Source organism: Colias eurytheme, chromosome 3, assembly GCF_061535395.1.
Source record: "Colias eurytheme isolate Ceu_HAF_F1 chromosome 3, ilColEury1 Martin Lab GWU primary, whole genome shotgun sequence".
NCBI lineage: Eukaryota > Metazoa > Arthropoda > Insecta > Lepidoptera > Pieridae > Colias > Colias eurytheme.
In genome coordinates this window covers 269175-292791 of record NC_142982.1, presented here as the reverse complement: position 1 = coordinate 292791, position 23617 = coordinate 269175, and the positions used below count along the sequence as shown (strand labels likewise).

Below are 23617 nucleotides of genomic sequence, written 5' to 3'. Positions count from 1 at the left end.
GCAAAGCAGCGTTGTATTATTTTGCTGATAATGATTTTATTTATATGTAAGAAACATATTATTCTAAATATGTAATTTAAAACAGTAACTGTGTTCAATCATCTCTCACCAAAGACACATTGTAAGGATAAAGTTCAACTTAACAAAATGCTATACATCTGTACATGTGCAAGCGAGTGTGTGTGTGTGTGTGTGTGTGTGTTGTGTGTGTGTGTGTATAAGTGAGATGCAGCGATGTGATGACGCGTGTGTGACGTCACTAGATGGCGCTGCGCTCCGGCTCCATCTGGCTCGGGTCGTAGATACCGCTCTGAAAATTAACATTATTTATATTTTAATAATATTTTATCATAGGAAAGACAAGAAATGTGCCAATTTCATAGTATGATAGTCAATAATAGATAAGTTTACTCCGGGAATAAAAACCGTAAGGCATAAGCTGTTGTGGTAAACACTACAACTACAACAATGCGCTTATAAAATTATACAATAACTGAATATTATAAATTACCATATCAGTGTCCGTTAGGTACGGTTTCTTCTTCCTGGTTGCGTGAAATAAATACAATTTTGTTTCATTAAATCATTGCAAATGTCATATCAATTTAGCTACCTATTTTTTTACCTACTTTTGATTCTATTTGATACCAAATTAAATGATTAGTAGGAATACCTGAAAATGTTTGGGTGTAGAAGGTGGGAGGGGGGAGTCTTCAGGAGTGGGGGGAATGGACACGTGCACCAAATTGCTACGCTGACAAAATTAATTTTATACATGTGTTTGTTAAAATGATATTAATTCTTAATGAATCTAGATGTTGCCATGCATGTATAATTTTTTTTGATGAAATTGTTATAAGACTATTCATACAATTAGATTTCAAATTAATATTGAATACATATAGAGTAGATTAGTTTCAGTTTACCCAGATACATTGAACACCATTGTAATAAATTGTATGTAAAAAACTTCACGTGTACACATTAGTATATTTTGGGAAGGGAAAACTGATGGAATTGGTTAATTATACTCAGGTATAAATTATAATATTAGTGTAGTGTATGTGTACTTGGTTGACGGGCGGCGGCACGAAGTAAGCGGGCGTGGCTGTGGGGGCGGGGGCCAGCGGGGCGAGGGGCGCGGGGGGCGGGGCGCCGGCCGCACTGCCGCCCGGGTTGAACACGTCCACGTAGGATTTCTTTATGTCTGTAAGTAAATTGTTAGTAATGAGTGGGGTGGGTTGTCAGTGTGATGTGTGTTTTGAAGTTTTCGTGTCAAAATTGCGTGTTAAACTTATTGTATATTTTTAATACGATACAGTAATTAACTTGACGAATTAGGTACCCTTACTATTTTATAAAAAAAAATATTTCATTTCCATAACTATTTTATTTTTTATACAAATATACTTACTTCTACCCCTCTGCATTCTTAACATATTGCCCCCGGCAGCTCCGGGCACGCCGGGCACCAGCCCCGACCCCCCTGGGGACTGCAGCGGCGTTGATGTCGTACTGCATGGATAAAGATTATTTCATATTTAAGATTTTATTTTATTTGATTGTTGCCTAAACATTAATAATATACCAATGAAAACATTCAAATCTATTAGTTTTTATTAAGTTGCAAAAAAGCAAGCAAAACCAAATTTTTAAAATATAGAAAATAAATCGACCACGAGGCGAGATTCAACCCCGCGTCTTTCGAACATAAAATCGAAAGATTAGTAGATCGATTGCTCAACCGAGATTGTCGAGAGGCTAGATGTTGCCCTGGAGTGACAAAAGACGCGGGTTCGACCATATTTTTACTATTAAAAAAAAAACATATTATATGATTATGTAAGTGCTCACGGTATGGCCTTGGGCGGGGGCGGTAGGGGCGCGTCCCCCCCCCGCTCGGGCGCGTCGCGGTTCACCCACCGCTTCGTCGCCTCGTCCCACACGATCTGACACATTACACAACATATTATATATTACGATACAACATTATTAATATGTACATAGATACAGAGAGACATTATTTCCCAATAATATTACTAGTAAATTAATACTAAGTAAGAAAAATGTGTACGCACAACAATGCAAACGTACACGTTAAACGTACGTACGTTACACGTTGGCGCAAAAATACATATACCATTTTTGTATGATTTGTGCGTTTTATTTTTTTAACTTGATCTTGTCTTATAAGTGTATTTAGCAAACGAGAGCTAGTACATTCAATGTTTAAAATTCATTGGGTTAAATTTTTAGTGTACAGTGTACTTATTTTTAAATGAAATCTTAAATAATAAGTTAATAAGTATAAAATACAAATTTAATAAAACTCTTTAAAAAGAGCAAACCAAGAATAACACTTCATCACTTTATCTATAGTAATAATAATATAATAAGTCACCATGCCCTAGGTTAAAAGTCAAATTATAACAGGTAACAATATTTTATTCATTAATCCTAATATAAAATTTAAAGACTTTCAATATGCATTCAGCATAATAACAACTAGCCCAATCCATACTAATATTATAAATGCGAAAGTAACTCTGTCTGTCTGTCTGTTACTCAATCACGCCTAAACTACTGAACCAATTTGCATGAAATTTGGTATGGAGATATTTTGATACCCGAGAAAGGACATAGGCTACCTTTTATTGCGAAATATGTACCACGGGCGAAGCCGGGGCGGAAACCTAGTAAGGAATAAAAATATGTATCAACAAAAAGTGACTGTTTTTAACAACAATCAGATAACTTGAGCAATGTACGTCATAATTCTGTAGTATTGCTCAATTTGCGTTCTAGGGAATGTAAGTGGGTATTGATTCCATGTTAAAATAAAAACTCAAAAGAAACGAGGACTTTTATTAAATAAAACATCTAGATATACCACACAATAGATAAAGCAAGTACACAGAAGCGAAAGAAAATATAATTTATAAAGATATTGATAATATACTACACACATATACATATAAAATAAAATATTTAATACAGTACCTATAACGAGTATCATTTAACATACAATACAATATTTTGAAGCCTTTTGATAACATTTAACAGCTTATAATGTCCCATAAATATGTAAAAATTAAAATTTTATAACGAAATATAAAATAACATTTTACTGTGAGTTACGGAAAATAAAAGCTATGCAGAGTCTCAGAAAGAAATTTCTATAAAACAGGCAAAGTAAAGAAATTATATTTTAAACAGGGCAAAGTTGCCCAAAAGTTCTACAACAGCGTGGGCATAGGCCGATGCCGGAGTGTCACACTCACCGAGGGGTTCTTGTCGTCGGGCAGGATCATCTGGTTGGGGGCTCGCAGGGACAGCTTGGTGAGGATGCCGCCCAACCACCCGCTGCCCTTCTTCTCCTTGTCACTCCTGTCGCCCTTGCTGCCCTCCTGTTTGTCCTCCTTGCTGCTGGACGTGGTGTCACGGTCCCGGTCGTTTTGCTGGGGAATATAAAAAAAGAACATTTTTAACAAAAAAAAAGATGTTTTTAAAGATATTGGTAATATAAATTGAAATATGTGACTAAAAATAAAGAACCAAAACATATAAGTTGCTCAAAATGTATTTTACGAGATATTTTAAAGCATATTTGTAACCAGTTTTAGTAAATTGTTAGTACAATGAAATTTCAGACGCCATAGAAAAAACAGATAAAAACGGTGTCTAAATATTCAAGTCCAAATTTCCTCACACTTCTTCTCTTTCACTCTTCCTAACATACAAAATACAAACGATCACAAATATTGTCTTTTACCAGGAATAAATAAACAAAAATAAACTCACATCAGCGTTATTAGTGCGATCGTCATCAAAGTCGTTGTAGAGCGCGGGGCGGGACGACGCGCCCGGCATCGTGATACCGCGCGGCTCCTCTCCACCGTTCTGACCCTGGTGTGCCAATGGAAAATATACCTTAAGTCGAGTTTTATTAAGTATATTCGTAAATAGCTAGCGTTAAATTGCAGTTATATAGTCGTATGGGTGAGTGCTGTAAATGCTTTGGTTAAAAGATATAGCCGCAAGTTTGAGATAGATTAGTCTCGAGATCAAAGCATTAAATATTCCGTTATTTTCTGGGATTCAGATAAGCAATTGAAAATATTTTTTTTATTTACGTAGCTCGACTCGTATGTTCGACTTTTTTTTATATTTTACTATTCTTCTAAAATGAGGTCAATCATCCCCATCGGCGTACACACTACACACTCTCCCATAAATTCTATTTCACTCCTAAAAAGTGAACATTTAGTATTAATGTTAAACATTTTCTAAATGTTCTCACTGAGATTACTGCATAATGTACTTCATTCACAATTAACTGTTCCAGTCATACATTCTTGGAGTTTTTAATGTACCTATGTTTCACATTTCTATTACTTTTGATGCAATTATGAATTCGCAGGAGGTTTGTGTAATGTTATTTTATTACAAATAAAACACAGTTCATCACAAACAGTTATTTATTTCATAATCAAGTGTAAAACATGACGCGACAGTGCAAATTAGACAACATTGATATACCACCGTCATTATCGTTAAACAATATTGTAAAAAGCTATGCTAAAATGTCCTGTAAAATTAATCAATTAAAAACCTTATTCATATAAGAAGTAAGGGTCCTAGTTACTTAAGTCAGTGGTTCTGAAATATTTAGGAACGAATAACCAAACATTTTTGGGATAATATTAAAATTATTAAATGTCAATTTTATAATTTGTATTTTTTAGATTAATTATTTATTGCGTAGTTTAATTTTAATTTTTATTTAATTTTTCTGTGATTTTATGTATTGATTATTATTATTTGTGACATGTCAATTTTTATATTTTATGATTGTGAGCTTAATTTTTTATATGTGTATTTAGTGATTTTTGTGTATTGTGTGTAAAATGGGTCTCTGTTACTCTTAAATAAAGAATTTATTATTATTATTTATTAATCAGATAAATGTAATGCAATACGGATTACATTATACTCTATTTTGCTCCTAAAAGCAATGATGAGAATTGAGAACGCGTGTAATTTGTCTACATTATGTACTTTAAAATAGGAATAATAAAACCAGATATTAAATATCCCTCAAACGATGCAAATCTTGTAATGTGCACACTAGATAATGAAATATTTTGAAATAAGTGACTATTATTTAGCGAAAAAATATGACACTAGAAAAAGCTTTGACAAAATCCTACATTTTATTTCCACTTTTTTGTGGACCACATTTTAAGAACCACACTGACTTCAGTCAAAATAAATACAATCTCAAATAAAATATATGGCTCAGACGTACTCTACAATACATTTTTGTCATAGAAATTCTTATAAATAAGATCACAATTCAGATCAACAAATGCTATACTAAATTAAAATGGACAACACAATACATTAATCTTTGTAAAATAATTTTAAATTAAATATCACTTAAACCTGAAAATCAATTTTTTGTACTAATCTATATATGGATAAATGCATGTTTTTAATTGGACCAGCATTAACTAACAACAGCTATTGCAATATAAATGGTATTTAAATGCAGTTAAATTCTATTTTGTGCTATCATTTCATATACCTATCATATACATACATATAATTTAAAAAAAACTGAATTCGATTAAAGATTTTTTTACAAATTATTCTCCAAGCAGATAAAATAATATATTTTTATACATGGCAATTTGAATAGACGGCAGTATGGTGTTAGTACAATTATAATGATTAATTCTAATATAATCTATCGACTCCGAAACAAACGATCAACTTTTTACGTTAAATGTTATCTCAATTTTAAATTGTGTCCTATGTAATCAGCATTATAGGTTACATTCGCTTGTATAAAATATGTAAAAAGCCTAAAATAAAATTTAAGGGGGTAATACTTCGTAAACATTAAAATTATATTTTCATCAAATTATAATGATTTTAAACAAATATAATACTATACTATAAAAGAATGCTATTACAGAGATCACCCTTTTGCGACTAAATTACTATGAATTTTTATTTTCTTGGGAATGCCAATTTCTAAATTTTTGTGGTCATAAAGTCAACTAAAAAGGATGTCACACACTTGCATGTATAAAACTGATTATGAATATATTTTGAAACGTAAGAAAGTGTTCATTTATTTCGGAGTCGATAACAAATAAATAAATGTTAGTAAACATCAACCAGATCCAAGTATCACAGAGGGGAAGAAGCTAGACTAGGCTCAACAATACTCTTATAAATACTGCTTACTTAGCTCAATGCAAAATTATATGAATTCCTAAAAAAGATTTGAATTTTAATTTTTCATGGAACTTAACAGAAAGTACAAAGGGTAATCGTATTTTGTGTAAGGTTAGATTTCTAGTCAGATTCGTAGAGAACTAGTTTTTACTTTCTAATAATGTTTATTTTTCTGTATTATTATTCAAAATCAAGTACTTACAAACTCTACCTACTTTTAAACAAGCTACGTTTGTTACAATTTTCACGTTTATAATGGAGCAAGATAAATACTATTTTCTTAGGAATTTCATAATTTTGCAAAGAAATAAGTTCAAGTACATACAAATACAAGCTACTACTAAAATGCTCAATTTATTATACAATCTATTTAATTTCAAATTTGTACACGTTATTATCAAAAGTTTTTGATCGGTCTCGAAGGACCATTTAACGAAAAATATAATTAATGTCATGATAAGACTTATGTACGACTGTGTGAAGAACATTAATTGATATCGAATGTGTCATGACTACTGTAAACATTTAGTATCGTAACGAAAAATAAATATTTTACTTTGGGAACTTAATACGAAATTTACTTTTCATCTTCAATATAGTTTTGCTACAAATCGATACATACTATAATGAAAGATGGTTTCATGGACGTGAACATAAAGTATGGCACCTACCTAAACACAAACATAACGAAATACTGATACCTCTCCTACCTACACTACTCAATGATGAAGGGCTCATCGATATCGTAGGTCTTGGGCCCGGCGACGTAGTACCGTGCGTCTCGCTCGTGGAAGTACGCGTGCGGCGGCACGTGGGCCGCGTCCAGCGGCTCGTCGATGTCGAAGGTGTCGGGCAGCGGGGTGCGGCGCGGGGGGAACATGTTGGCGCGGCGCGACAGCATGGCCGCCAGCGCGCGCCACTCGCCCGCGTGCGCCCCGCCCGGCGGCTGCGACCCGACTGACGAGCCCGACTCCGAGCACGGCTCGTCGATGGGGAACGTGCCGCCGAACACCAGCGGCTTGAACAGCGGCGAGTGGCCGGCGCTGAGCGCGGGGCGGCGCGCGGGGGCGGGGGGCCGGCGGGCCGGGGGCGCGCGGCGGGCCGGGGGCACGGCGAGCGGGCTGGCGGCGGGCCGGGCGCGGCGCCGCAGCCCGCCCGCCTGCCCACAACACGCGTTAGCGACACTCATACACAACACATACACTACGCGGGACTGCGCGGGCTCACGACAACATTTTTTTAAAACGCGATTTTTTTTTTCATTTCATCGCAAAAGCCATTCGATTTTAAATTAATTTTTGGTGTACAAAGTGTACTTGTAAAAATTAACGAACTAGATTTTCTTAATAATGTACCAAATATGGGATATTGCTATGCATATTTTTAATATGAATGATCAGACCCTAAACGACATGTTAATTCAACATGGTAAATGTATTGTTTTATAATATTCTATTTACAAATAATAGAAAAAACGCGATATAAATTTCATCGTATACATATTTAGGGTCCGCAAACGATGCTATCCTACAATGGCTGGACTTACCTCGCCATATCCATACTGCGAGTCGGGTTGCCAGTACGGGTCAGCATACTGTCCAGCGTCCTCGTTTTGCCAGTCAGTATTATACGTTTGCTGGTTCTCAGCATTATACGTTTGCTGATTGTCAGCGAATCCCGGAGTTTCCCCGTAACTAGGCTGCGTTTCAGTGTACGCTGGCTGACTGTCGATATACGAAGACTGACTATCAGCCGTCTCAGCGGAGGGAACTTGAGGAACTTGCGGGTACGCATACGCATTGTAGTCGGTTGTATCTTGTGGAGCGTATGTTTGAGGTTGTAGAGTCTGAAAAAACGAAATATACATTATTTTTAACTGAAAATAATATATAATACATAATAATTTATTCATTTATTCAAGCTACCAGGACTCATTTTATTAGTAACAATTATTAATAACTTAAAAATTAGATCTCATATCGTTATCAAAAAATTACTATTAGGAAGTGTTTATTTCATACATCTTTTTTTGGTTAGGTATATAAAGAGACTTATTTTTTTTCAACAGAATAATTAACTCAGTTAATGAGTATTAGTAAAAAATATGAAAAGAGTGAAAAATATAAATAAATGTGCTAGTACCTGGTCCCCCCACGTGTAGCCCGGCGGCGGCTCGCGCGCGGCGGGCTGCGGCGTGTGCTGCGGGCTGCCCACCTGCAACATATACAAACGGTGAAATAGCACGCTTATCATACAACAAACATTCAGTTATTATTTTTCTAAATTATTTATTTTTATTTATTTATTTGATAAATAAAATTATATTTGAAGGAAATTTCGCAACGCATAATAAATTGTAATATGTCACATCCGAAGTTATATCCCTTTAAAAATACTCTATAAAAATTTTCAATGCAAACCGACCCAATTCCAATATATAACCATATCACAAGGGAAAAATTTAAAATATGTCGAACGGAATAATTTTCTCGTTGCTCGTAAAATGTTGAGTGTCGAAACATAGCATTACAATTAAATTACACCTTCCATACAGAAAATGCTATCTCACCTGCTGCACAGTAGTAAGCGCTAAATTCTGTATGTCTTGTATCCATCGCGGCGTCTCGAACGGAGTGCCGACCTCCCCCTCCCCCTCCCCTACGCCCTCACCTTCCACGCCCTCCCCTTCACCCTGTAGCGCCGGGTCGAAGTACTTCAACCTGCAATAGGAAATAGCTATTTGATCAATATTGTTCCAACATTTTTAGGCAAACAATTATTCATGATCAGTGGCCATAAAATAGGACATCCTATTAGAGTTACTAAGACATTTTTCTTTATTAATGTAATAACAGCGGTAATAAAATGGGAAATAAACATTGACCAGAATTAAATCGTTAAATAATGAATTGCTCGTACATTAAATGAACTTTTTTTTTTAATAATAATCGTAAAACATAACGCAACATCATAATAAAATTATTTACTCATATAACATAGATTTTTCCGTATGCACGTGTACATGAACGTTAACATGTGTGCGTGCGTGTGCACGTATATGCACGTTAACATGTGTGCGTGCGTGTGCACGTATATGCACGTTCACATGCATGTGTGTACGTACCTATCGGCGAGCGTTGCTATCGCGGCCGCAAGTCGCGGCGCAGGTGTTGCTCTAGCGAGCAGCGCACGCGCAGCCACCTCGCAGTAGCGCAGTGCTCGCTCACATTCACCAGCCTCCGCTAGACGAGTGGCTAACACTAGCTTGTACACCTGTATATGTTCAAGATTGATATTGTTAAAAAATTAAACTTTGGGTCTGCTCGTTTCTAAAATGGGTAAAATATAAAGATTAAAATAATTATTACTTATGAAAAAATTTAAGCGTTTATACCAATAATGCAAACATACAAAAAGATACAAAAAGATCGATGGAACAGTTCCACAAAAATAACAGCGTAAGATTACGAAATATATTTATCACGAACTATCAAATGGTCCTTCGAGTATAAAAAATTACATCTTTGACATTATTATGTATTTAAGTACAGGGTATATTAAAATTACTATATCAAACGAAGAAATACAACATTATCATGCTTCATTCCTTTCTACTTTCTTTTTCAAAACTAAATAATTCTATAGTCACGTTAAAGGCACTCACTTGCAAGTCATCAATCACGTACTCCTGGTTCAGCGACACCGCGTACTCGTATATCTCGGTGGCGAATATCGCGGTGTCGGTCGCGAACTGCCCCAGCGTGGGGGCCTTGCTGTCCGCCAGCAGCAGGGACAGCCGGGGGGCGGCTGGGGCCCCGCCGTGGGGCTCGGCGAGCGGGGCCAGCGGGTGGGGCCCGAACGGGACGCCCGCCGTCAGGTAGCAGAACTGGGACGAGAAGATCAGCCCGCGGGACGCTAGCGAGTCGCCTGTGAGGAGGGTAGTTTCATAAATGTTTGTTGCAAGAAATACGTTCGGAAGCTTCACTGTTAAAAATATAAAGTTCGAATTGCTATTAAAACAAATATTTTATATATAAAAAAGAGCGTGTGTGTCGATCGCACGTGTTAGAAATCAAACTTCTTTGGCAAGATTCAAAGATACCAAAATCGTCGCCTTACTTCATGACGTGATGATATTGCCATGACGCGACCTTGAAATTTTACTCTCAATGCGTCTAAAGAAGTTTCACATCAAAATTCTATATGTATAAATATATAAATGTGGCACGTACCGAGCTGCGTGAGCGTGCGGCGGTCGTGCGGCGCGTGCGCGGGGTTGGCCAGCAGCATGGCCGCGTGCGGCCGCCAGTCCGCCCAGCGACCGTCCGACACGCACTGCAAAAGATGTTAAAATAACATTTTACCAATTTAAAAAAAATTAAATTCAAATGTGTGATTTATTTTCGTGTTAGTTCCTTATCGCGCGTTTCGAAAGCGTTTCGAAAGAAAAAATTAAAACCAAAAGTTGTAACGACATTTTTTCCATTTGCTATAGTTAATGATCAAGGGACACTTTGCCCTGACATACGGATCCACTGACACCTTTCAAGTTTTTTTGTTTCAGATGCGTCTGTATGCTTCTGTGTCTGTGTGTGTGTGTGTGTGTGTGCGTGTGACTCACGGTGGCGGCGGGCGGGGTGCGCGCGTGGCGGGTCGCGTACAGCGTGTGCAGCGGGTCGGCGGCGGGCAGCGCGCGCAGCCAGCGGGCCAGCACGGCGGCCCGCACGCGCCGCTCGCCGCCCGCCGCCAGCGGGCCGCTCTGTGTGTGTGTGTGACTCACCGTGGCGGCGGGTGGGGTGCGCGCGTGGCGGGCCGCGTACAGCGTGTGCAGCGGGTCGGCGGCGGGCAGCGCGCGCAGCCAGCGGGCCAGCACGGCGGCCCGCACGCGCCGCTCGCCGCCCGCCGCCAGCGCCAGCGCGTGCCCCCACTGCCCCGTGCTCATCGCCCACTCTGCAAAATATTACTTATAAGTCAAACATACTTTTCTATAACAAAAATGTTTCGTTTCTCTTTAAAAAAATATTTTTTGAAAAATTGAAAAAAAAATATTGAAAAGAGCCTATGTGAATTGTGAATAAAAATTAAAATTCTCACCGAGTGCCTCCTGCTGGTTTCCATACAGCAGCAGCTCTCTGAAGCGGTCCACCGCTTGCTGCTCATCCACCACGGTTTCTGGTGCCGCTACTGCCTCAGTCACCACTGCAAATAAAAACACATTTTATTTCATGTTACCTTGAACGACTACAAGGTATAATAATGTATATATAATAGTTAATGCAAATTATTGATATAAAAATAATATAATAATACGTACGTGCCGGATCTGCTGTTTCAACATTCCCCGCCTCGTCGTCACAGTTCAAACTGGCGGAAGATGCCACGCGAGAATCTGGATTAAGAATAAAATATTGATAAAAACACATTTAAGTTTCGGTTCCACTTGTTTACAAGGGCATTTCATCTAAGTAAAAAAGAAGAGCTAATTTTTTTAATGAATAAAATATAAGTCAAGTTATATCTCACCGCTGGCGACAGAGGGCGGCTTGTACTCGTACTCCTTCGTGTTCTTCATCAGCAGCTCCGCGATGTCTGACCCCATCACCACCTGTTGGATAAATTATTTTTATACATATTTTTCGTTAGTATTCATTGTGTGAGCATGAGGTATGACATGTTGTTGCGTATGTTAGTGCGTGTTGTTGTGAGTGGAAGATTGGCGTGTTGTTACATCTGATATGACGTGATGTTGCGTTGGGTATGACAAGATATTGCATGTGATATGAGGTGTAATTGCGTGTATTATGTCGTGTAGTTGCGTATGGTATGACGTGTTGTTGCGTGTGGTATGTCATGTTGTTGAATATGTTATGGCGTGTTGTTGCATGTGGTATAACGTGTATTTGTATATTGTTGCGTATGTCATGGCATGTTATTGCGTGTGGTATGGCGTGTTATTGTGTGTGGCATGGCATGTTGTTACGTGGCGTGTTGTTGCATGTCGTGTTATTGGCGCACTGACCCCGTTCTGTCGCAGCAGCAGCGCCAGCAGGTCCCACAGCAGCGCGTGTCCGGCGGGGTCAGCGGGGTCAGCGGGGTCGGACCGCGTCGCCGCCCGCGCGCGCCCCAAGCAGTAGTCTATCACGCTCTTCTTGTGGGTCACACCTGGAAACGAACCATTTTAGCCATTATTATATGTATTGTTAAATAGCTGTGTGTGAATTAAAAACGTAATATTTTTTGAAGAAAATCACATTATACATGCGATGTTTATAAAATAATGAAATTTGACAAATCAAGTAAATACTTGGTTTGTGTGTGTGATTTATAATTTAAAATATAATTGCACGCTCAACTACGAGCAGAATGTTTAAGAACCTAGGTATGTATATAATTTGTACCTCCGTTTTGTAACTACTTTCAGCAAATAAAGACGATTTGTGTCGATATGTATGTGTGTGTGTGTTTGTATGGATGTGTCTGCGTGTTTGTGTGTGTGTGTGTGTGTGTGTGTGGTGGGGCTCACCTCTGACGAGCGGGCCGGGGAAGGCGCGCAAGCGCTGCACAGAAGGGTCGGCGTGCAGCAGCGCGGCCAGCGGCAGCAGGCGCAGCGGCGCGGGCCGCCCGTCCGCCGGCCACGCCGCGCGCACCACCACCAGCGTGCCCGCGCCCAGCGTGCCCTGCGTACACGTCACGAGTATTACCAACCAGAAAACGTGTGTACCGAGCACGCGTCAGAAGTGAAACTTCTTTGGCAATATTCAAAGATACCAAAAACGTCGCCTTACTCGATGACTTGACGGTATTGCCATGAAGCGACCTTGAAATTTTACTCTCAACGCACCTAAAGAAGTTTCACTACAAAAACACATTAAAACAAGTTTTTTCCCTGTTCGATCACTTCAAAAACGACGACGCACAACAGAAAATTTAAAAATATACAATAATCTGTTTGTCCCTAAAAATTCTTAATTTCTTCCATAACAAAAACCTCAACAGAAATACTTTCAGATAATAGGAAAATTTGAGGCGTAATTCAAAACTCAATTTGATCCATTACTCTCTGTACGAGCAAGCACGTCCAAAGTGCAATAAGGCGCTTTGCTTGCATATTGCGTAACTCAAATTGTTTCCAATATTTTAAACTTTATATTATATTCAAATCAGTTCATCGTCGACGGTCATTAAGAGTACCTCGCGTGACTCATCCATTTTATTACAAGTTTCCGTTTAATACAAGTTTCAATAGTCTAATAATTCTTTTATTTCATATTACATTAATTAATTATATACATACAAGTACGGGATAGGCCCGTACACTCTCAAACACTAACCATTAAATTATGACAACTTATTATTTAATACAAATCATGAAAAGATATTTAAATTAGACAAAACAGTGCAATCAGAAGTGGAATCACCTTGATATGTGCAGTGGAGTACTTGAAGGGCGTCATCCGCTCGGAGCGCACCGTGGACTCCTCCAGCTGCAGGTTGAGTGACGCGTCCGTCGTCAGGTCCCTGCGACACAACACGCTATACTACCTGCTCTGACGCGTCATCACCACGTGTGATACTTACAAATATTTTAATTGCAATAATTGGTAATTAAATTGTGAGAAACATTTACTGTCGATTAAGTTTGATAAAACAAGAAACTTTATATACGACCAAACACATAGAAGAGAAAATACAGTATTTTCTGACACTTTAGCATATTGTATTAGATGACACTTTCTATACAATTTTTAGTTACTAGCTAAAACAAAAATATTCTTACAGTCACCCGCAGAAATTAAACCCAGAACCTTACAACTGTAAAGCTTACGTGCTAATCACTAGTCCTTTAACGATTTATACCAAGTTAGAATTAGTTAAAAAATATATATATATATATAATATGTTTCATGGTGCAAAATAGGCATGATAACCAAATAAAAGACAATTATTTGTGCAATTTGTACTAATTCCAATAAAAGCAAGCATTAATTTTATGAAATGATAGGTTAGTTATGTATAAGTATACGATTTTCAATGATTTAGAACTTAGGTCATAGAACAACCAAATTATTTAAAATACACCTTATTTTCTTGCAGTTAGAGCACATTTTTAAAAATCAAAGCTATTTTTCTAGAAAAATGTTTAAAATATTCTGGGGCCGTATTATGACCTCTTTTTTAAATTCATAATATTATTATCTTAACAACCAGCCATGGTTATTGCGATCATAATTTGAATTTGCCAGTTATTTCAATTCACGGCATAAACTGTATAGCAATAAGAGGTCATAATACGGCGCCTGCTGAAAAAATTGGATAGTTCTATGACGTAGATTACATTTGAATGAATATCTGATGGTACCTGTCAGAGAAATCAGTCCTTAGCGAGAGCGGCGCCCGCAGCGAGCCCGCGCCGTAGTACCTACACCACACCACCACTTATTGCACTAACCCTTTACTCTCACACGCACAAACCATCCCTACTAACTTTTATTTTACAATAAAGGATACAAAACTAACCCTATAAGAAAGATTTCCCCTTCGGAAAAAATAAATACTATGAAGGTGTGCAGGGATATATCTGTCATTGAGAAATTTTTAAAGAATAGAAAAAAAAACTCGATCTTTCATCGTGTTTGAACACCGCCTCGAGATTGAATTTTTTCTGTTCTTTAAAAATGTCTCATTTTTAAGCCTTTGAATGCAATCAAATAGATCTATAAATTATTGTTAGTCTGAATGGTTTGTGAATGAATAATGTAATTGTTAATTGATTTCCAAACAAAACATTCGAAATCGAATCAAACCAACACAGTGGACACTTTCACTCGCAATCAGGTGAAGTAATGTACAAAATTACGGTGTTCGTAATCAATGCTGTTAATTGAAGACCTTTAAATGTATGTATGAAGCAATTATTGGTACATATTTAAAAACATCAGGACTTTGTGGTTTCATAAATCATCAAACATATTTTGGTGATTTGACGTTAAACGAAAATCAGTAATCTAATTACTTACTCTTCAGTATTAGGCAATCTACTAAGATTTTTATTTAAAATTTCCTATGTGCATGTACCTAATTTGCTTTTAGCATCAAATCACATTCTTGCTGCAATGAATGTTATTAATGTGTGCGTGTGCGTATGCGTGCACATGTGCGTGCGTGTGCGTGTACAGTACGTACCCGTCGTGCCCCTTGAGCCCGTTAGCACTGGAGCGGCCCGAGTGTACGCTGGCACGCTCCTCCGCGCGTACGTCGTACCCGGGCGCTACCGGGTAACCTGAAAAACAAGAATTAGCGTTTTACTAAATGCAATTTTATCTTTTATTTGAATTTTACCTTGAATATAAGTTGAATTGCACTTTTTCTCAAATAGTTTTTTTTTCTTCGAAATTAGAATATCATAAGGTTTCGAATTCCTTTTATGTATGATCGGTTAAGATATTTGCTTAGATTATCAAATTATATTTATTTATTTATTTATATATTTCACATTTTAATGCATTATATTGCTCGAGTTTTAAAACTTCATTATTTATAAAGCATTCTAAAACGTTATCTTCGAGGCAGTATTTACCGGGATATCTGTAATGCGGTTGTCCCGGGACGGCGGGCACCGCGGGCACGGCACCGGCCATGATCTGCTTGTAGAGGCGCATGTAGGCCGCCGGGTCGGTGCGCCGCAGCCGCTCGTAGTACTCGTACTGCTGCCGCTGCGCCGCGTACGGGTCCGCACCGTACTCCGACACTGCGACAAAAACTATTTGCTAAAAACATGGTACAGAGAGATGTCCAAAAAATATAAAAGTATAAGTATGCCATTTGTGTATCAGAGGAATAGTAGTGGACCGAGTGCGGTACCTTGGGCAACTCTATGACATTTTTGTAGTGAAAATTTAGAGTTATTGAATTGGATATCTAATTTTATCGAGCATTGGGTAAATTTTAAATACCTTTTTGTAGAATGTATCATTAAAAAGAACACATTCAACTTGTGTTACTTGATCAAAGGGCTTTTCAAAGACAAAATATTTTTATATACGTATCGACAAACAGTCTCACCATCGTAATAAGGATCCGGTCTGGTCCTGTGCCGGCGCCGTTCCTCGCGGTGTCGCCGCCTCGGCTCGTCCGCGTCCTCGTCCGTGGCGGTCGCCTCCCGCGAACCCGCACGCGAGCCGGACGAATACGTGTCTCCACCTTTTGTAACGTGTATATTTACAGTAATAACTAAATCGATAGAAGCCGAAAGCAACACATGAGTTCAATTATCTGGATGCTTATGAATGCTTGACTAAAAAATATTGAATATCATTCACTTCTGATGTAAAAAAACAGGCAAATGAATGTCAAACCGATTAGTGCTAAAGCGCATGAATACTTTCTTATTGGTTTTGGATTGTTTTCCTATTGATTACTGTTTCAATCTTTTCCACTTCGTAAAAAATGTAACCAAGTTGTAAATACACCCAATGTTTACGTATACAACTACATATAAATAACGCTTCTAAATAATCAACTATTCGAATCGAATAAACTGGATCCATTGAATGCTAATTATTAAAATGTATGTACACATTTACATAATTATGTCTTTATATATTTGCTTAATGAGCTGAGTGAAGCCTGGCCTAAAACGTATGTTAATTCGTTTCTAATAACATTTAATCCTAAATTAAATACTTGACTACTTGTACTGTTTCAGTATATGTTGCTATCGAAATTTATACAACTTAAATATTTCTCGTACAGATTAATCTATTTGTTTAATTTGATAAAAGGAATGTAAACAAAAAAGATACTAAATTACACATCAATTAATTAAATCTATGAGCAAAACTTCATTCACGTTATATTAGAGTTCTCAGTACAAGTCTTATCTATGTTAAAGATAAGATATATCAATATCATTTCATCTCATGAAATCGATAAACTTCACACCGCTATTGCATCATCTAGCTTGGAAAGCAAATCGAATGGAAATAGAAAAATGACGATATTAAAATGAAATAAAGTCTTGTTATTTGTCACACATCAACACTCTGATTAATAAGCCATAAATCGATGATTTTCTTTCATAATTGTATGCAGCATGCAATCTGGGCCACCTCGTTTGTGTTGACTTTGAAACCGTATCTATTTTATGAAAATAAAGTAAAGTAGGCATTCTTGACTATGTAGGTTAAATTCCTGATTTTAAATTCCTTCTGAATTTTAATATAAGAACTGTTGTAGTTGTATGTACATACATATATCAAAAATGTTTGTATGTATGGTTTCAGAGTGTAGTACATAGTTGAAATGTGTATTTAAACTTATTGTTAAAATTAATGTAATTTTTTCGGACAGTTCTCACCAAATCATATAATAAATCACTTTTTCGATAACATACATTCATCCATAACAATTTTATCTGTTTATAATCTTAATTTTATTTTGATTAAATATTAAGGATTATCTATAAGACATTTAAAAAAAGTACAATAATCGCGTTTTTTGCAAAATCCAATCAAATTATTTATACAAGTTCTGATTTACAAAATAAAAACCTATTAAAAATATAAAATACTAATGTGCAAAACGATAAATGCTAGATAACATTTAAGCTTGCAAAAAAAAAACCTGTTTTAGATACAAAAAGTGCAGACATTTATATACAAGTGATTTGTTTCACCATTTTCCTATACCTGAAACTTGATATTGAAAAATATTGTTTTATTATACTGTGGACAAGGATATAAGAATTTATGCTAAGATGGACAAGTGTGTGTATCTCGAAAATTACAAGACCTATTTTTTGGAATGTTTCTTTTCTTAGTTAATGTCTGATCTCATATCAGAGATATTACTTTGTATCTAATAAATAAGAATAAATCCTAACTATGCAAGTATTTTGAGTCGATTTAAATATATACTATAGAATGGTACAACTCACTACACTACTTACTTATAAATTTTTGTTCCGAAAAAAATAAATTGTGTCCATAGAAAAAAAAATGTCAAAAAATATGTACATGTGTAAGAGGTAAGCCCAGAGCAACACGCACACGCTACCTTTGCTAGATTCCGACTTAGCGTCGCCCGAAAACGTCACGACTGAAACAAACGCGACACAGCGTCACCAATACATATAGATAGGTCTTTTTGACGAGCTCGTAAACTTGGCTATTAAATGCCTAATGACTTTTAAAACCCGTTTTTAATAACGAAAAAAATATATAAAGAATCCGGCTGTGTTTTCAATTCTGTCAACCTTTTTACACTTTCTTTAATTTCCTATTTAATGTAAAATTGAAAGTAACAGTAAAGACACTAAACGTCCGGGAGGCTAAAGCAGATCTGTATCTGTACATCTATACATAACACAAAGTCAGGGATTTATGATATAAATTTAGATCTGAGTAACTCGACTATTGGGTAGATTGTAGTTCATACATCCGATCAATCTATTCCCGAACCAAAACATATAGCACGCCCCAAACATCAACATAAATTACGGTAATGCTGTAACTAAATAAGTCAGTGGCCTCGAAACAGCTTAGCCTGAACTAAAATACGCTACGCAACCACATTCTAGAGCACAGCGTGAATACATCAACATACATTTACCTTTCACAATGTTTAGTGCAGATCAAATACGCTACTTGAAGATAATCTTAAGATGATTATTATTTACTAGATTTCCGCCCGCGGCTTCGCACGCGATTTTAAAGAAAAGCCCGCATAGTTCCCGTTCCTGTGGGATTTCTTGGATAAAAAGCCTATGTCTTATTCCGGGTCATCAGCTAGGTAGCTCAAACCAAATTTCATTGTTTCAGTAGTTTTTACGGGAAAGAATAACAAACATCCATAGTCACAAACTTTCTTATTTATAATAGAATGTTTTTTTTCACTGTATTGTTAATTGTGGTCGAAAAAATAATTTTGTTGCATGTTTATATTGCAGCTAGATATTGCGCAATATTATGTTGATCAACAATGTAAAATGGCTACGAAATTGGCTGATTGACTAAGTGGCCAAATTATGTTGGGTCCAAGGTCGCAAATTAGTTTTTTGTAGCAACAACCCGGTGTCTTCGAAATATGTAATGTACTTTTGCAAGAAGATCTATTAGCTTAATTTAATTTTTTACATTTTACGTCTTGGAGTATTTTCTAACTGACAAGAAATTTGTTCTGCCAGAACACAGGTTTAAGAAAGTTTTAGACCCACAAAATATTTCATGAAAATTGGTCAAAGGTATATAAATGATTCCTATCTCTTTCGCACGCGCGAGTGTGCATACTGACCTCTCCTGCGCTCCTCGTCGTCCCGCTCGCGGCGCGCGGGGTGCTTGCGCGTGGGGTCGATGTCCCGGTAGCGGCGCTCGTAGCGGCGGCTGCGGCGCTCCTCGTCGTAGCGCCGGTCGCGCTCCAGCGTGCCGTAGCGCTTGCTACGCTCCCGGTCCTCGTAGCGCCGCTCCTTGTCCTCGCCGCGCGGCGGTTTGGACGTGTGTGAGCCTTCGCGGTATCTCCTGTGGACGATAATATGTTCTGAGCAATTTTGTAAACAAATTAATTGCTCACTATATTAAAATTATATTATAAAAACAAACAACTGCGCACTTGTGTACCTAATATTAACAATGTTATTAATTAAGGACATTTGTATAATATGTATTACATTTTGCAAATAGCACAAATATAGCAGCAGTAAAATATAATATGTATAGTTTATTATACCTGCGTTCTCTCTCCCTATCGCTGTAGTAGTCCGTGTCCTCGGTCTCGTAGCGGTGCGAGCGCGTGGAGCGGCGGTGCCGGCGCGCGCCCGGACTGTCGTCCCGCTCGCGGCGCGCGGGCGGCTCCTTGTCGCGCCGGTCCCGCTCCGGGCGCCGCTCCTCCCGCGCCGACCGCCGTTCGGGTTCTCGTTCGTATTTTCGATCGTCTCGCGGGTATCTGCCGTCCTTGCTCCTCTCCTTGTCGCGGCTCGACGCTTTGTGTTTATCTTTCCGCGACGACGCTTTGTACCTCTCGCCCTCAGATTCTTCTCCCGACGTACGGTTCACTGATTGTCTGCGGGAATTGTTGGACCCGAATTCCATAGAGATGGCCGCCTCGTTCCTCTCTATACCGGAATCGACGTTGACGGCAGTGCTGTCGTACGTGTGGTCTCTGAACGACATGTCGGCCGACGACACGACACTCAAGTCTTGCAAATTTTCACCCTCCATTATTATTTCCCTCTGCTGGTCGTCCACCGAGACGCTGTAGTCGGGAGACGTAGCGTTGCTCACTTCGCGCGCCCCGATCACGTTTCTAGAAGTGCTCCTTACGTTTGGTTCCGTATAGTCAGATCCGTCAACATTTTGCTCGCGCACTTCCGATCGTCCGACGTCTGGTAAATTTGGGAAGTTGTTATCGACCCCGGTAACGACTCGTTGTTCACTCGCTGCCCCATAATTTGTATTGGAAAACTGTGAATAATCGTCGTTACTAGGTTCCCCGGGAACCATCCTGTCTAAACCGACAGGCCTTCTGTCACTCCCTCGGCCGGGTGGCGGTTGCGCGTAATTATCTGGCGTCTGTTGACCGTCTGCTCGTCTGTACGGTCGACCAATGTTGTCAGTAGGTTGACCATCAATATGACGATCCATATAAACTTCGCTAGGTTGATTATAAGCATTATCTGACTCATTCTGTTGACCCGGCACCATGCGGGATAAGCCCGGAGGAGGTTCCTCTCCAGACATATTTAAGTTCTGATTATATTCAACTTCTTGTTGGCCAACTCCCATTCGTCGGGGACCCGGTGGAGGTGGTCGACTGAAATCAGTATTCTCCCCATAATCGCTGCCAGACAAATGTGCCGTTTGTAAGTATTCATTTCTATCATTCTGTGGAGCAACCTCCAAATTTTCGGGTACTTGTTGAGGAACAGAAGAAGATGATCTGTAGGCTGCTGGTGGAGGCTGATCTGGTCTCTCTGAATTATCAGGCATTGTCTCTAAGTTTGCGCCGAAACCCGCAGGCATTCTTTCATGTTGCGTTACTTTGCTCACCACGGCTGGCGATGTCAAACCGGTACTGGACGGTATGGATGGTACATTTGGTTGCGGAAGTGAGTTGTTCTGCGGAACCTTGGTCACATTCTTATGTGAAAATGGCCCTACACTTTTGAAAGGATTAGATGAGGATGTTGAGAAATTCATGGGAGGAGGATGAGTAGTTGCCGAAGATGGCGGAGGAAGAACAGATGCTGGAGGGTTGCCTCGATTATTGGTCGGTGGTTGGTTATAGTTAGATGATACAGAAGACATGGGCACTGATTGGTTTGCTGTTACTGGTGGTGGAGGAGGCATCGGAGACTGGCGTTTATTAACATTAGCACTTGGAAGAGGCATATGAGGAACTGGTGCAACATTTGGTATAACATTTTCACTATCACTCTCATTTACATTTCTAGGTCTTTCCGCAGGAGGTTCAGGATACTCATAGTTATTTATATTCATTTCTCTCATTGATTGAGTTAAGTCCTCAGGTTGGGCAATGTGACTCGAGTCACTTTGTGCTTTGATGTCTGGTAGTTGTTCATCACTGGCCTTGGTAAACTCACAAATCTGATTTGTGAGATCATGTAAAGCATTCTGTGAATAATTAAATGTTGTTGATTCAGCAGTTATTCCTGGACTACTCTTATCTGAGTTTCTAGATTGGTTTTCACTTCTGTGAGTGCTGTGTGTACCTTCGGAGTGAGTGAGAGGCCCATCACTGGAATCTTGAGACATTTGTGACTCAATAGACCACTGCGGTGTGAGGTTTTCCAAGTTGATGCGCTTGCCCAACGCCAAATTTGGGATATGTTCCTTCACTACTTCTCTATCATTAAGTGTTTTTACATCTTCAGCGGGCAATAATTGTGCCGGGCTGTTATTCAGATAGTCTTGACTTCCTCTTTGCACTGTATTAGTATTGATTTGATTACTACTTGAGAAGGCAACCTCTCCACTATTTTGCACAGGTTGTTGTTGGGGATGTTGAGATTGTTGTTCTTTCTTATCTTCCATTGACCAATTCCAATTATCATTAGATGAAAAGCTCTCTTCAATTATATTTGCATTAGTATTTACATTAACATTTGCATTTGCATTAGAGTTACTATAAAGGGGTTGCTGATTGGCAGGTTGGGTAGAAGGCACTTGACTAACTTGCTTCTGAGCCTGTTTGGATGCATCATCCCATCCCCACCCCCAATTATCTTCCCAAGAGTCAGCATTTGGAGCATTCTGTGTATAATTCTGTTGTTGAGCTGGCACATTTTGGTAGTAGTTTTGTGTATAGCCTTGTTGCATATTGTCATAGTTCTGATTTGTGTAGTTATATTGAGGAGGCTGCTGATAGAACTCATTTGAATTGTTCCCAAAGCCTTGCTGTGTGTTGTAAACAGCACCATACTGTTGTGGTTGTTGGCTATATTGTGGGGGTGGCTGTTGCTGTTGCTGTGGCCACATTTGTTGTTGTTGCACTGGTGGACCCCCCTGATAATTAGGGTACATGTTTGGTTGACTGCCATATGGCTGCAAAATGGAAAATGATAAATAAAAAACAAGATCAACAAACTTCCTATTTTTATAAATTTATATCAAAGAAATCGTATCGCAAATCTCAATTAGTACTTGTGTATAGTTATATTATTGATGAACTGTAGCAGAAATGTAAGAAAGCAGTTGGTCCACGTCATTGTTTACGTCTGAGTCGACATAACCTGTGCGAATATTTGGCTCACCTGATTCGCGTTGTAGCCCTGGGGATCCGGGCCGGGCGGCGGCGCCCCGGGCTGCGGCCGCTTCATCCACGACATTTCGCCCTATCGCCGCTTACGTAACATTCGCAAGAGAGCCCCTTCACATATGTTAACACCAACAAACAGCTTCGTCACTATCATAGAATTTTATTTTAAATTTCACTTTCACTGAAAAACACTTGTTTCAGATTAACGAACTGAAATCAAGATTACAACTATTGCAATAAATAACGAACAATCTATAACTCCCTCAAGGATATACCTGTATTTTAATTAATAAATATGTTTTTCTAAATATTTTATTGACAGCAACCCATCGATCGAAGGTGCCCTGTTGGCAGTGTAGCCATGTCTATTTTAATTTTTATAAATTTAATCGGATACAGTCACAGGATACAGTAGTATTTCAATTGGTACACAAATTGTAAAATCTTTATTTGGAGATGTTTTATATAAAATTATCGTTTGCAATGTTCATTTTAAGAACACTGAACACTTAATAACTATGTCAATTGAAATACTTTCATCAAATTATTGTTAAAAAAAGATGCATTGCATTTCTTTGCGTATGAAGTTTACGTGTACCTC

General features: G+C 38.4%; 1 protein-coding gene across 1 annotated transcript; it reads right to left on the bottom strand.

Annotated features, from left to right (window-relative positions):
• Positions 1-12: 12 nt before the first annotated feature.
• Sec16 (endoplasmic reticulum export factor secretory 16) lies at positions 13-23376 on the bottom strand. The gene is made up of 26 exons (XM_090118829.1): positions 23012-23376; positions 19969-22802; positions 19537-19760; positions 16309-16446; positions 15824-15994; positions 15430-15526; positions 14606-14665; positions 13665-13764; positions 12770-12923; positions 12266-12408; positions 11770-11851; positions 11561-11635; positions 11341-11445; positions 11027-11196; positions 10479-10581; positions 9911-10173; positions 9371-9519; positions 8816-8966; positions 8389-8460; positions 7793-8092; positions 3802-3906; positions 3282-3458; positions 1855-1949; positions 1415-1515; positions 1071-1207; positions 13-310 (listed from the first exon to the last, which is right to left on the bottom strand). The coding sequence occupies exons 1-26, from the start codon at positions 23084-23086 to the stop codon at positions 260-262; spliced, it is 6132 nt and encodes a 2043-aa protein (XP_089974955.1). The 5' UTR covers positions 23087-23376; the 3' UTR covers positions 13-259.
• Between the last annotated feature and the right edge of the window lie 241 nt (positions 23377-23617).